At 42.8% G+C, this 15970-nt stretch overlaps 1 protein-coding gene across 2 annotated transcripts in view; it reads right to left on the reverse strand.

Annotated features, from left to right (window-relative positions):
• TNKS (tankyrase) overlaps positions 1-15970 on the reverse strand; it is a 75456-nt gene that overhangs the window by 46089 nt on the left and 13397 nt on the right. For both annotated transcript variants that reach the window (XM_035140372.2, XM_035140373.2), the window contains exons 4-5: positions 3173-3209; positions 2426-2501 (exon numbers count right to left, since the gene is read on the reverse strand). In XM_035140372.2, the coding sequence (XP_034996263.1) occupies positions 2426-2501; positions 3173-3209 (113 nt within the window). The remainder of the gene's footprint in view (positions 1-2425; positions 2502-3172; positions 3210-15970) is intronic.

Genomic DNA, 15970 nt, shown 5'->3' on the forward strand with positions numbered 1-15970 from the left:
GATGAAGGGCGGGATTCACCCAACGAACCTCAACGAAGCCCTGCACAAGGGCTTCCACTTGCACAATGGGGCTTTCCTCTCTATATCACCCCCCCCGATGTGCCCCCCATGGCATGGGGGGGGAGAACCCCCCCCCCCAGAACAGCACATGGGGAGTCATCTGGCAAGCTGATATGCTTGCGTAGACAGAACATTTGTAATAGTGCCATGCTGAATTCTACCTAAAGCCAGCTCTTGATTTTGGTGGCTTTTAGGGTGGATTTAATACTAATGGTAGTATTTACCTTTACCTAATACTAATGGTGAAGCCAGAGCAACGAGACACTTATCCAGTTTGGTACACTACTGAACCTTGGGGATGGCAGATGAAGGAAAGGAGCAGAAGGCTCCAGCAGTATCACAGAATGAAACATCTTGAAAGGCAAGAGTCTCAAAATCACATTCCTTCGGTCAATGAAAAAGCCAGCAGCATTCCCTAACCCCAATCAAGGTTCAAGGTTCAAAAGCATTACATATGCACTGTTCCCTATGCGATATGTGACTTATTCTCTGACAGAAGCAAGGGCAATCGCTGCACAGGTGGATTATCTGTGAACAGGTCAGAGTCCTGTAGAGTTTTGAATCTTGGAGAGTATACTTTCAACAGAGAAGACATAAGCCATTTTGATAGGGGGGAGAACTGAATGGTGCCTTCACAGTTACAGTAATAGATTAAAAAGAACTAATCATTTGGTGACCTGTAGGGATACCCCAAGATCCCTCACACGGTAGGAACAGTTCTCAACAGAGGAGCTCTCAACAGTAGCTACCAAATATACTCATTCCTGAACCATTAACCATTAACTTGATGGCATATTGTTTTGGGCCTCATTTAACTATCTGTGGGGGTTTAGCTACACAAAAAAGTTCTGCTCAGGAATTCTATATTAAGAATACTGATTATAAAAAAAAACCCCTCTTTAAATAAACACAAATACTTGCATATCATTACTTAAGACTTCCCCATGATACAGTACTACAAATCATCTGAATAATTTCTAAATATAAGTTGCTTGCACAGACAGTTCTAAGGAGATTCATAAGTACTTAGTTACTGACAAATTGGGAGGGGGGGGAATAGTGTACACAATTCACTGTGACAGTAAAAGCAACTGACGGCCACTCTAACAAATAAGTAAAAACAAAACTATATACACACACACACACACACACACATATATATATATATATAAACACACACACACACACACACACACACACACACACACACACACAAAAGCAATGCATGCCGCCAAGTTTTAAATCAGTACAACTAATCAAGAATCTGGTGGGTATAATTTTAGCTCAGTTACAGATTACACAGACAACATCATTAAAAAGAAAGGGCATGGCCCCATCAAATATAAGCAGTTATAAACTTAGGAGCTGTAAACATTGAAATAAATGCCACTTACCTGAGCCTTGCTTTGTAGTGTTTGTACCAAAAAAAATGTTTAAACTGGCCCTTTTTGTATTGCAAATTAATAAACTTCTTTTAAAAAGATTTAGCTCCAAAACAACCAACTGAGAGACCAAGGGCCACAACCTGCCCCAGTTTCTATGAGTCTTCCCTCTCCAGCTCAGATTGGGCAGGAATGATCCAGCCTTGCAGGCCAAAGCAGCTGGTCATCCCTGTTTGAGACTATGCTGTGAAGATTTTGGCAAACCCTAAAAATAGTCACCGAAGGATACAATTCCTAATCTGTGTGGACCTGGGTCAGTCCCAAGAGCAAATTCCAGTATACCAATTGCAAAAAATTTATAGCTAAGCAACAAAATTAAATGGCCAAATGCACATTATGTAATTTAAGAGAACATGTCATAAAGCCTGGCTGGTACCCTGTCATTGTTGGTTCTTCCCTTCCCCTTCTAACCCAATCCATTTCATTCAACATTCGCGTTATATAAAGCTGCAGCCAGACATCAAAAGCATAAAAATATCAAAAGTTAAGAGAATTCAATAGGCACAAATCATACCGATATGGAATTAGCTATGCTAAGCATAGTAGTAGGGGCTTGGACTGCTAACCTTTCTTAACTGAACAATGCTACGAAAAAGAAAATACTAGACAGACTGTTATTTTACAGCTATTAACAACCCAAACATGCAGTTTATTTTTTATAGCCGAACTATCTGAAGCATAGCCCAATAGTTGACATTCGAAACAAATAGCATGATTTCAACTGCACGGTCCACTGCCTCTGTCAATCTGTCACAAACCATCAATATTAAGCATAGCATCATTTAATTTCATAGTTAATAGACACGAATTACAACACTTCCACATAAGTGATGGGTTAAAAATATTTTCAAATTGACAGGGCATGCAGGTTAGCTGTCAGGGGAAAAAAATGACAAAAATGTATTAAATATGCACAGACTTACTTTTCGCCCATCACTTGCATGGCAGTTCACATTTAAAGGTGTCAACAAAGCCATTAGTTTTTCTTCATTACCACTCCTGCATGATAGAGAAGTAAGAAAGAGGGAGAGCCCCTTATAAAATATTTGAAATGGAGTTTCACATTATATACTGTTCTATATACTGGCATGTTCAAAGAACCACCTAATATGCATTTCAAATTGCAAAAAACAGACACTTGAAACATTTCCTTTAAGAATACACCGAGTAAAAGATTAACATTAATTTAATGTTTAATTTATATTTTACTTGGTTTTATGTATCTGCTGAAAAGATGTTTCCCAAACATCTATTTTTGCTACATTCCCCAAAACACTATAAATAGCTTCAGAGCTCTTGCTCAAGGTTTCTTATGATGGGCTTTAATAAGAAAACGCAAGATATGCCTTCCAGGTATAAAATAAAGAGAAAATATCCTAATATACTATTTCTTTCTAAAATGATTACTCTCTAAACATAAATGAAATTTGGAGTACATTGTGTCAAAATGCAAGCACCCCCATCATACTGCATGATTACAAAGAAACACATTATTTTGCTTTTTGCAAGTGGCTAAAATCCAAGGCAACCCATGCTAACAAGGCTTGTTTATCTGCATAATTTCATAATAGGGTAATGACAGAATGACAGCGATCATAAAAGCCCATTTTTCATCCCGGCTTTCTACATCCTCCCTTCAAAAACAATTTGTATTCTGAGCAGGCACTTACCTAGCAGCTTCCAGGAGTTCGTCCTTCTTGTATTCACCTAAATGGTTGCAAAATATCATGCTGTTAGCATTTGGCAGAAGACAGATTAAGAAATGCAGCAGGAAGCAAATACAGAATTAAACAGAGCGGGGGAGGGGGGAGAGTGAGCCCACACCCCGCTGGGTGATGGAGCTGTGACGTTAGCCAGCTTGTGGAGGAAGCATCACCACTGCCTTGGAGACGGGCAGCAAACTGACGCAGCTTCTTGTCCAATCCTCGGATGAAATGGCTTTCTTCAGACAACCAATGAATGCTAAACCTGTATCTAGAAACAATCCCTCCGATAACAGCATGGCAGCTGAATACAATGTATCCTCCCCCACTTTTCCTATTCACTGTATCAGGGCATACTAGCATAGCATGAAAACGTAAGAAAAACGTAAAACCACAAACCCTTGAATCCATTTCTAGCTTGACAGAATCTTGCAAAACAATTGCTTTACGTCAGAACTTCCTAAGCCTCTGCCTCATAAGAGCATGCTTCTGGCCTTAAGGAAAGCAATGCATCAAAAGAGATGGGGAAGGGCAAAAGCATTCAGAAGGCTGCACTTTAAACCTACCATTAAAAGGTTATTTGGCTGTTTTCATATCTTAGGGCAAAATTCTAAATGCATGTCCTGAACTCTAGCTATACTCCCAGTGCCAAGGGTTCCGTGGAATATCTGAAGCATTTTTGATTTGAAAAGTATTATTTGAACCCTCAGGAGTTCAAATTTTAAAGTTGCAAAAACCTGAACTGGGAAATGCTGAGTATACCTCAATTTAAAAGCCATAAAGTCAGGAAATTACAACTAAAATAATCCTCACAATAGCAGCTACAGTATCCAGGCTATCTTAACATTGCCCTTTCGCTCTGCAGGTCACTCACAGCAATATTACAATTAAAAGCCATTGCACTTTACAATTATGGCTATCAACACGTCCATTGAAATCACCTGCCAGGGACACTTGCACAAATCCACATGCACAGACACAACTACTGAATGAATGTTATATCAATGTTGGGATATCTGGAGAGCACACTCATAATTTCTATTCACAGATGCACAACACTAAGCCACACTGTGTAATTTGTCCTTAGTTGGTGGGGAAACAAGCCATGAAGTGGCTGGCTTAACATCACATCTTAATCAGCATTCATGATTTGTTTCTCTCAAACAAACCAAAAACAAAACATGGGCTCCTTCGTTGCAGTGCGAGAGAAACAAAGCACAAATCCTTGCTCAGAAGTAACTCTATAGTTTGTTTCCCAGCTCAACGAAGGGAGGAGGAAACAGGAGCACTCAGACTGCATTCACTAGCAATACACCTCATACAAATTATAGTTAAAAGAAAGCATGCAGTTTGGGCTCAGTGTTAGATGCAAATGCAACCTATATCTGTGAAGAATAAATACAGACTTGTCTTCATAGGATTCAACCTATGAAGTGGCCTTACAGTGTCAGCCCATTGGCCTAGCTAGCCCATCATCGTCTACACCAGGGGTCAGCAAACTTTTTCTGCTGTTCAATAAATTCCCCTTAGGCACGTGGAACTAGTCCAGCTGTTACTTTGGATCCTGGCCATCAGTTATAACCTTGTATGCAGCACCTAAGTGGAAACACTAAACATTACTATTCACATGTAAATACAAACTGCTAACGATGCTACAGAAATAGAATTTTTTTATTCGAAGGAGACAACCTTTTATCTCTAGGTGAAATACACTTGCACATTTTGAGGATCACTGGCATTCCTGCTTTATATTCAACAACCTCGCTAGTACCACAACACAAAACGAAGTTACAACATGTTTCAGAGTCTACCATATCCTGCTGAAGCATGAAGAATTGGAAAGTGCACAAGCTTCTTTGTTCAATCTGCAGGATGATTCCAAAGAACTACGTTATTATTTGTCGGTTGCTTTTTCACAAAAAAAGTAACACAAAGCAACTTGCAATATAAAAACAAAACATTAAAGCCAAGTACAAGAACAGGAATAAAATAAACACCTAAAATGTTCATCCATAATACTGTACACAGTACACAAATGGGTGGATCCAAATCAACCCACATCACTCAAAAAATGAGCAAAAGAGCCTTTCCCCTGCAAATTAAGAGTAAAAAGCATTCCACAAAGATAAAGCCACCACTGAGAAGGCCCTCATAAGGGGCACACAGAGATGAACCTCAGGTGATGAATGTGGGTCCAGACTGATTCATGTGGAAGAGGTAGCTCTTGGTATACTGAGGCCCTGAACCACATAAAGCTTTATAGGTCACAAACAGCATCCTGAATTGAGACCACAAACCTACTAGTACACAATGCACTTGTGCCAAGATTGGTCTTATATGATCAGTCCATCTTGCTCTGGTCAGCCATCAGTCTACTCAATTCTACACCAGCTGCAGTTTCCAAACAGTCTCCAAAAGTAACCCCACATATAACACATTGCAGTAATCTAACCTATTGCCAGGACACAGACCACAGAAGTTAGGCTATCCTTATCCTCATAGGGGTCTAGCTGGGCCAGCAACCAAAGCTGATGGAAAGCACTTTGACCACTAAGGCCAAGCATAGTGGTTCCATAAGTACCCACGAGCTGTGCACCTAATCATTCCAAGGGAGTGCAACCCCCATCCTGAACAGGCGAGGGCCCACCCAGCCAATCTAGAGAACCCACCAATACTGATTTGGAGTAAGCTTCAGTTTATTGGTTCTCACCTAGTCCACTGCCACATCTAAAGGAGAAACTGATATGCCTATTATCAACATATTGCTGACAACCACTCCCAAACTCCAGATGACCTTATTCAGTGGTTTCATGTAGATGTGAGTGGTGCTGCCCACCCCAACTAGGACATTCACTCCAGAATAATACCATACCATACTATACCATAACACATCTTGAGAGATCAAAGAGAATTAACAGGAATACACACCCCTTTGACTTTCTCCTGACAAAGGTCATTATACAGGGGGACCAAAGCACTTTCGATGTGAAAACCAAGCCTAAACCCCCATTGATTTGGTTCTAGAAAATTGGTTTCATCCAAGAGAGCTTGGCTCTGGCCCATGACCAAACACTCAAGAACCTTCCCCACAAAGGGGACATTAGATACCGGTAATTAAGTTTTTTGAATCCATTGAGGATTTATTTAGGAGTGGTCTTACCATCACCTTCTTTAGGTAGGTATGGACTACCCCCTATTTGCAATGAGGCATTAATCACCTCCCTGGTCCAGCTGGTGGTCCATTACTGTATTTTTCGCTCCATAGGACGCACCTCATTTTTAGAGGCAAAAAACAAGAAAAAAAATATTTTTCTTGTTTTCCTCCTCTAAAAGGCTGGGAGGAGGGGCGGAAGGGGTTCCCGTCCATCCCTCCTCTCGCCTTGCTGTAAAGCAAGCAGACCTTGAGGACAGCCTCAAGAAGGAGGGAGGGAGGGAAGGAAGGAAGGGGTGGAAGAGGGAGGGAGGAAGAGAAAGGGAAGGAGGGAGGGAGGGAACAGAGAGAAGAAGGAAGGAAAGAAGCCGTGCGTTGGGGTTGCCCCTTCCTCCCTCCCCCTCCCCCCTGTGAAAGAGGAGAAGGGGAGCGGAACTGATCCTGCCTCCCCCTCTCCCCTGCCGATTGCGGAGGGGGGGCAGAAAAGCCTGATTTCGGGCTGATCCTGCTTCCCCCTCGCCCCTGCCAATCACGGCGGAGGCAGGGGGGGTAGAGGAGATGCTGCTGGTTGCTCCCCACCAACCCCATTCGCGGGGAAGAACGCAGGAAACCGGCTCTGGGGCACCTCCTTGACAGCGGGCAGGGAGGAGGGAGCTCTCCTCCCCGCCCACTGTCAAGGAGGCGTCCAGAGAGTCCGTTTCCCACTGTGCGCGGTTCTCGCCTTCGCTCCATAGGACACACAGAGATTTTCCCTTTCGTTTTGGGAGGGAAACAGTGCGTCCTATGGAGCGAAAAATACGGTATTTGCTATCAGCAAGGGCACAAGTGGATGACCAAAGCAAACCAAGCACTTTGTCCACATCCTTACAAACTGAAACTGATCGAGAACAGGGGGACTAGAAAGTGCTCTGGACACCTCTTGAGATTCATCTGTAACAGCAGAGCCAAGATCCCAGCAGATGCACAAGACTTTAGCCTCAAAATGCTTGGCAAACAAGAGGCAGCAAGCCACTGTTCATTCTATTGCCTCCTCTGGGCAATGTAAGAGGCTCAGAGTCATCTGAAAACCAAGTTGCTCCATCAGCCTTCAAAAGCAGACCATCCAAATAGGGGCCCTGCCTCTGCGGAGAAGGTAAGCTGCTGAAAGTCAAAATCTCAGCAACAAGTGATGTAGTCATAACAAGGGACTGATGTTGATATCCTCCACTCTCAGATCACTCTCTTCCTGGCCAGCCAGGAAAACTGGATCCATTAATTAATATATTCATATATGAAAGGGCAGCATAAGGATGGTTATAGCTATGAATGGCAGAATTATTTGTATACTTAGGCTTTCAGGAGACACTTGTTTTACATATGCATGTTCTAGAAGAGTAATGAATTAGGATATGTAGACAATGGCAACAAAGTGCATTGGCAGATTTACTCAGAAACTTACACTCACACAGGTCTTAAAATGGAGAGAATCAAAATATTCATATTTAACACTTCAGTGAGGAATAGCTCAGCAACAATGCATCTCTTTTATGGCAATGATGATCACTCAGTAACAATACATAGTGCTTTAGTGTGAGGGAATTAGCCAATTGATTCTAACCACAACTAACCTAACAACATGCATACAAGAAAGAGCAAGCACACAGGGTGTAAGAGAAGGAAGGCTGAGGAGGTGGAGGTCAGTGCTGCTTAAGGAAGAACAGTGGTGGACTCATTTCTCTGTCGACTCATTTTACAAACTAGGGCACAGTTATGAGCAGCTGGGAAGGGAGGACCAGAGGGTGACTGACGAACAAACGAATGAACGAACACACGGGGGGGGGGGGCAGAAAGAGCAGGTGATTTTTAAGTAAAGGGTCTCCAGAAGGCATAATAGAGAGTGAGAATCACCAATCAAAGCACCATTGGGCAATGGGAAAGAGAACCTGGGCATGTTGAAGCCAGGAGCAAGAACAGTAAGCAGGAGGGAGCCCTTTAAAAAATGCTTCTTGGCAACTGGAAAAAAGAACTCTGCTTCAGCCATCAGGAAGCAGAAGACTTTATGAAGTCCTTAAAAGGATTATCTATATACAGCAGGCTTCCTCAACCTTGGCCCTTCAGATGTTTTTGGCCTACAACTCCCATGATCCCTAGTTAGCAGGACCAGTGGCCAGGGATGATGGGAATTGTAGTCTCAAAACAACTGGAGGGCCGAGGTTGAGGTAGCCTGAAATACAGCAAATGTATCCAAAGGAGCAGAAACCAGATGTAATGGTGGAAAAGCAAAGGAGGACAACAGATTCTGGCCTGGCAGTTTGAGTGCTTCAGCAAGTGATTACAGGTAGAGTGGATCTAGGCAACCATAACATTTTTAACTGGGAAACCTGGAGTTTATAGCCCCTTGTAACCGAAGGCTTTAGAGCAAATTCCAAAACTGATTTGATACAAGAAATGCATAATTCTTGGGCAGTCATGTTTTCCAAAACCTCGTATGGCTTTGTGGTCTCCTGGCGTATCTTTTGCTCTAGGGTGCTTAGTTTGGTCAGAATAGAGTATAAACTTCCAGAGTTAACACTAAATACATTACTTCTGGTAGATGAGCCACCATAGCCTCTAGAGTGCCCTGAAAAATCATCTACCCATGTACTATCTGAAACCAAAGAGACACATTGCTTGCCAGATGTGAAATATATTGGCATTATTTTCAGTTCTCCTACCCCACTACTACTCCTGATGGAGTTTTCTTTCGTTGCTTTAGCTGACATGGCGACTCCTTGATTAGCATGATTGGATTTTAAACTGGAATAATGGACCTGAAGGGGCACTTGTTGTACTGACTGGGGCACTTGTTGTACTAACTGGATTGTACTGCCCAGGGTCATGTCCTGCACATTTGACTTGCAACATGCACTCCCTTGAGATGACCAACTTAACTTCTTCAGCTACTTTCCCCCTCAGGCAGGCCTCAAGAAGCCTCCTCGTCTTCCCTTGCAAAGTGAATCAAACAGAAGCCATTTTACAAACTATACAGGCATATAGGAAGTACTGGAGTGGAGTGTCTCCCAGGCTCATGAGTTGGCAGCCTGCCAACAGAACCAAGGAATTAAGGGAAGATGCACCCAAAATTGTAAGCTATATCACTCCAGAAGGGCAAATGAAGAACAAGGTTGCTGGCTTTAGGGCTGGTGCCAACAACCATTGAGGGGAATAGAATGGCCATTCATTCTCTCTCTCTCTCTCTCTCTCTCTCTCACACACACACACACACACACACACACACAAATGTGCATGTGCTAATATGTATGTATACTGTAAATGCATATTTAGAAGCAATTGCTAGAATTTTTTTAAAAAATGCAATGCATCTCATTGGATGTGGATTGTAATGACAAGGAAGGCTGAGACCATGTGGCCTAAGCAATCAAGATGTTAACTGTTGGTGGGCAACATCAAGGCCCGTGCCTCCCTTCTTTAAACCAGAGGGACTGGACAGCCCTTCAAACAAAGAAGGATACATGACCATGGGGATGGGGAGGGATTTCTGCCTTAGCTCAATGCTAGGAATAGCCAATGCCAATACAGTAGTGTTAGAATTGTAGCAACATAACGAAGGAGAGACCTGCAGCAGTGAAGGCCTTGCTGCAGGGAAACAACCTGTTTGGCATTTTATCTTTTGAAAATGAGAGCGCTGAAGGAAAACATTCTTAAAAGTAAGAGCACTGCTATGGGGTAGCTGTATTTTATTTAGTGTGTGTATATCTTGCCTTTCTCCATCATGCAACTCAAAGCTGATTACATCTGCTTCCTAGATGCAGTCCTGCTTGGCTTCAGCAAGGTGGCTATGCCATGGGCCTTTAAAAACAAAAATGACCAGGGCATAGTCTAAAAGCCTCCATGAAGATTCATGGTAAGGTGGATGAGCACTTACCCCTTATTAAACTTTGAAAACATTATCTAAGCATTGAGGTAGATGGTATCTTGTCATTTATCCCATACCTCAGAGACCACCACCTTTACCTATGTCAGAATTTAATATCATTATGGTAGGCACTTTTTTCATGTGCCACCCCTCTGCAGTTAGGACATCTGCAGTCCCCTCTTCACTCATCAGATTATTAGTATTGCGACAGAAGGGGAAAACTGCATCTCCACCAGAGCACCAGTTGAACAGAGAGTCTTAAACCTCTCCATCCACCCCAGTGCTGTATTTAATTGTTTTTGTTTTTGTCATTGCTGCCAAAGTCTGTGGGTCTTGGGGGCAGGGGAGCAAAAGGATATGTGCTGTTAATTAATTAGCCTTTATAAACTGCTTAATATATTAAAAATATCCTTGGACAAGCAGGGACCCACTGGAAATCCACAGTGCTGGATAGAGCACTCGAGAGCAATCGTGTCTACAGCCCAGCGCATCTCGCCATTCTATAGCAAGACCAAGACCTCAACATGATTGTCAAATATGACTTCTGGAAAATCTCCCAAAGCATTCATGCATCTGTTAGATTCTGTAAGTATCCAGGGTCCCTCAACTATGCAGTGAGGATCTAAACTGCAATACCAAGCTACAGATGATGGTCTGACCATTCCAATAGGGTTAAATGACACACCAACAACAACAACAAAATAATCCAGACTACCCCCCATGACCTGAACTGCAGACTAAAATCAAGGGTATGTCCTAACCATGTGTTCGGCCAGTGACAACGTGGGACAATCCCATGGTTGTCATGGAGTTGAGCTGGCCCAGAGAGCCTTGTCACGCCACCCCTGCTAAAATAGATCCACATGCATTTTGTACAATGCATAAGAATCATATCAAAACTGCTCTATCAGTTATATCCACACCTTCTGCAGCTCATTACAATGAAGTTGTGGATGAACTGTGGCTGCACCAAATAGTTTAAAGTTCTGTCTTATTCTAACAAGAAAAACAGAGACAGTGATGCCATAAATCTAATGCAACACAGTGACTTTTTAAAGCCTTTGGTGCTGCACTATTTGTGACAGTAAATTGTTATAATACTATACCAACTGACTCTCCTATTGTCAACAGGTGATCCCACATCTGGGATAGTGCAGCATAATGGAGACAGAGAACAGCAGTAGCAGAGGAAGGATACACAGTTGCATTTAAGAAGATCCCAGGCTTTTGGGGGGGGGATATTTGTGTATGTAAACATTCCATGGTATCACGGTAAGTTAACCAACAACTGGGGTTGGGTGGATTAGAGCTACCAGGAGGTTTTTAACAACTATAAAATGTCACTATTGTGATTGTATATAAACAAGCAGTTCCTGTATCCACAGCTCATTACTCTATAGAGAAAAGAGGGGGAATATGTGATGGATTTTCGCATGATCAAAACTGCCAGAGGACCTTGAGTTGTTAGAAGCAGGCAAAAACAACTTGCCCCAAGTCGTGGCGGGAAATATACCTGTATATAAAGAGATGTGCTAAAACCAGAGACAACAATACAGAAATTGCAAGGAAGTAAAAGACAACTGAAAACACAGTTGAACAAGGGCCATGGGAGGAGGAACAGAAATAGCAAAGGCTTTTACAGAGTGATGACAGATCAAGCAACAACACTACAAAATCCAAAATCCACATTCACATGTTCATCAGAACCCTTCAAACATATGTGTTAATAAGTTCTGAATCATGCCAAATACCATGATTTCTAAACTCATTCCCATTCATCTCAACTGGTCATATAGCTAAAAAGGTTAAGAATTAACATTGGTATGAAACATTGGTCTTTCAGCAGATTATGTTATGCATTTCCATTAAGATGTCCACTTTTAACTTCTTTGCAGATATTTATGCTGAAAATTTGTTAGTGTGCAAACCGTCATTTTGATATCTAAATGTAAATCCACATTTTATTACTGTCTCTAAAATATTTGTTATGTCTAGACTCACACAGTGAATTATGAATATATCACAGGAAAGAGTACAAGCTCTCCATCAGCTATGTCCTCGCAATCACCTCATTAAAAAAAAAATGCAAGCTGCTACAATTTTCTGCAATTACATGCAAATCAGCAGCAGTTCTCTGGTTCACGGTTGTAATACACTCCTAACATCACTTCTTTTACTGTTGAAGATGTTGGAATCAGGATGATTGACCATTTATTGCTACAATTCTTTGCAGATGATAACATCTAACATTTTAATTCAATTTGCTAGGTCACTGTAGCACATTTCACTGTCTGAATAGCTGCTGCTAGCATGTTCATAGAACATTTTCTCTTCAAAGGGGGATAGCCAACTTGTCAGGCTGTAAAAGCAGACCAAGTCTACCAAAATAATAATTTCATCTTCAATAAAATGTGGGCCCCCCTCATTTATAGTTCACTATTAATTTCATTATATAGAATTACAAGCCAAACACCCACTCAGAAAATTCAGCCCAGCAGGGGGTGTTGATATGGAGCCATAATTTAAAATTCCTCCTCTTTGCCATAGACCCATTGCATAGTGTTGCTGTGGTGTGCCATTACTTTAAATGATGTGGTACATGTTCAAAGGGATATCCTACTAGCCACTGCTTACAGTAGAAATGGAAAAAAATAGCCCAGGCATTTTAAGCCTCTAGCAAAGATATTAATAAAGGATCGGAGTTGGGTTAAACGACATCATGGGTCCCCTCCAGGCTTGTGGTTTTATATCCGTCAAATGAGATTCTGCAGTAGAAGGTACTGCTAAAGAGGTGAAACCAGTTTATTTTGTTAAGTTAAGCACCCTTTGCACATGTCTAAAGATCTGCACAAGTACATGTATGTTGACACAGAAACAACTAGTTAGTGATGCTTTCAGAAGGAGGAAATACGTTTCTCTCCCACTCCTTTAGGAGTGAGGCTGCCAGTGTAATGCAATCTCCAACCAATGTGAGACTTCAGGGAGTGCCAGTGCTTACCTTGGGTTTTGATTTTCTTAGAATGAAGGTCACAAGAGAATGCAGCATCTTTGATTTTATTTACAGAGAGAGGCTGAGCATAAGGTGGAAGGACTCGCAGCATTAACAGTCAAACAGATCTTGTTCCCCCATTAGGTTTCCAGGGAACCCCTGAAAGCCATAGCTTTGAACACAACACTTAGAACAAGTCAAGTCTGCATGTCTTCCCAACTCCAGATGAGACTAGCTCTCATCTTTTGTTCACCACCTAGGTACCGTGTTTCTCATATTTTAAGGCATCCCCAAAAAATAAGCCATGACAGGATTTCCAAGGGTTGGTGAAAAATAAGGCATACCCCGAAAATAAGCTCTAGCGCAAAGCCCTGTCCGAGCGAGAGGCGAAGCCGCGGGACCCAGCAGGAGCCTCGGTTTCCCCTGTGCAAAGCCCTGGGACCCCGCAAGAGCCTCAGCGCACAGCGCGCTAACCCCCGTGACCCGGCTGGACCCGTAGCTCAAGCCGCGGCAGCTGGCAGGAGCCGCGGCAAAGCCCTGGGACCCGTCAAGAGCCTCAGCGCGCGCACGCTAACCCCCTGGGACCTGGCTGGAGCCGTAGCTCAAGCCGTGACAGCTGGCAAGAGCCGCGGCGAAGCCCTGGGACCTGGCAAGAGCCTCAGCGTGCACGCGCGCTAACCCCCCGGGACCTGGCTGGACCCGCAACTCAAGCCACGGCAGCTGGCAGGAGCCGCGGCGAAGCCCTGGGACCCGGCAACAGCCTCAGCGCGTGCACGCTAACCCCCAGGACCCGGCTGGACCCGCAGCTCAAGACAGCTGGCAGGAGCCGCGGCGAAGTCCTGGGACCAGGCAAGAGCCTTAGCGCGCGGCGCGCGAAGCCCAGGACCTGGCTGGACCCGAACTGAAGCAACACTAAGCCCCGGGAGCCGGCAGGAGCCGCGGCGCGTGAAGCCCGAAGCCCTGGGACCTGGCAGTACCCTTAGCTCACTGTGCTCGAAGCCCTCGGACTGCAAAAGTACGGTACTTAATTAAAAAAAATAAGACATCCCTTGAAAATAAGCCATGGTGTGTTTTTTTGAGGAAAAAATAAATATAAGACGTGTCTTATAATATGCGAAACACGGTAGCTACGACAAGATGAATTGGTTTTAAGTGTATAACAGTAATATTGCATATAAAGGTCAAGGAATACCAAGAATGATGCATCTGATGAAGATTCTAGCCCAAGAAAACTTATGCAATAATCTATATGATAGTCCTTAAGGTGGTAGTGCTGTTGTTTCATCTTACCTACAAGACCTGCTCCCTGTTTTGCTGGCCTATTTCCACTTGCCCTTTATTGTCTATGACTGTTTAACATTTTCTTACGGTATATTTTTGTAACAGATTGAACTATGCATTTCTTTTTGAAATTGCAGCCACCTTGAGCGCTTTAGCTGTGGAACGACTGCATATGAATAAATGTTTTGATAAAATTGCACTATGCCCTTACCTTAAAGGGTTGTTGTGAGAATCAAAGTATATAAAACACTTTGGCAAATTTAAAATGCTACTCCAAGGACGCTGTAAATAAACCAAGAACCATAAGTCGTACCTTGGCCAATATAAAAACCCTTAGCTGCGATTCCTCACTTATTTTTACCCAAGTTACAATACTGCCAATACCTCTTAGCAAAACTTATATTTCATGATTTCAGAACAAGATCACGAGGAATTATGCATACATACATTTGATGGGTATTGTGGGGAGGACGTTCCTGAGGGCAGAGAAGAGGAGTGAGGAACCTGTGACCCTGTTGGGGTGCAGCTCTCAACATTTGTCATCATTAGTCACACTGGCTAGAGCTGATGGATGTTAAGATTCCAACAACATCTGAGGATCAAAGGTTCCCTACCCTTGGCACAGGTTTGCTGTGTTCATCAAGTTACAAACAGCTTTTTTGCTAGAATTCAGAAGTGTAACTTTTTCCCAAAAGAAGGTCTACCCTGAGCATGACCTATCGGCCAGAGTTCCTCACAACTAAATCCACTGCATGTTTTCCAAGTTCTACAGGACTGAATGCTTTGTCCAAGGTCTGTAGATTAAAACTCGTAACAAATCAAAATGTCTTTAATTGGACATCAGCAGGTTGTTAGCAGTTATTTGTCACTTGTAAGAATATAGATTAGTCTATAACATCTTTTGCCATCCTGGTGACCTCCAGAAGGTTCACCAGGCTGGCAAGGGCAGACCCGCAAGATCTGAGCAGAGGTGAGCAGAGAGTCCCTTGGGATGTACAGCTTCCGGAAGTGATGCTATCTCCCCTCCCTGAATCACCCTCCCTCTGCCCCTCAAAATACATGCTCCTACTTTGTGTAGCCTCCAGTGGGAAGCAATACATTTCCAAGATCCCCAAGCACAACAAATGTAACACAAATCTCAAAAAGTAGATATTTTAGTTTGCTATATCAACAAAATATAATAAAACTAATTGGTTCTGAGACACATTTTAAAGGTTGTATTTTAAGGTTAACGAAAGTGGCAAAAACTTCACCCACCCTTTTTGTGTGAAATAAGTAAGCTAGGGAACATTGGAGCAGTTTTTGAGTAGGGCTTTCTCCCTTTCCCCAGCATTTATTCCTTGGGAACAGCGGCATTGCTAGAAATTAGTCCACAGCCTCAAATCTTTTTCAAAGTTTTTCTGGATGGGTAATGGATCTGAAGAAACTGAATTGAGCAGGGTGATCTTT

Source organism: Zootoca vivipara, chromosome 16, assembly GCF_963506605.1.
Source record: "Zootoca vivipara chromosome 16, rZooViv1.1, whole genome shotgun sequence".
In the NCBI taxonomy this organism is placed as follows: Eukaryota; Metazoa; Chordata; class Lepidosauria; order Squamata; family Lacertidae; genus Zootoca; species Zootoca vivipara.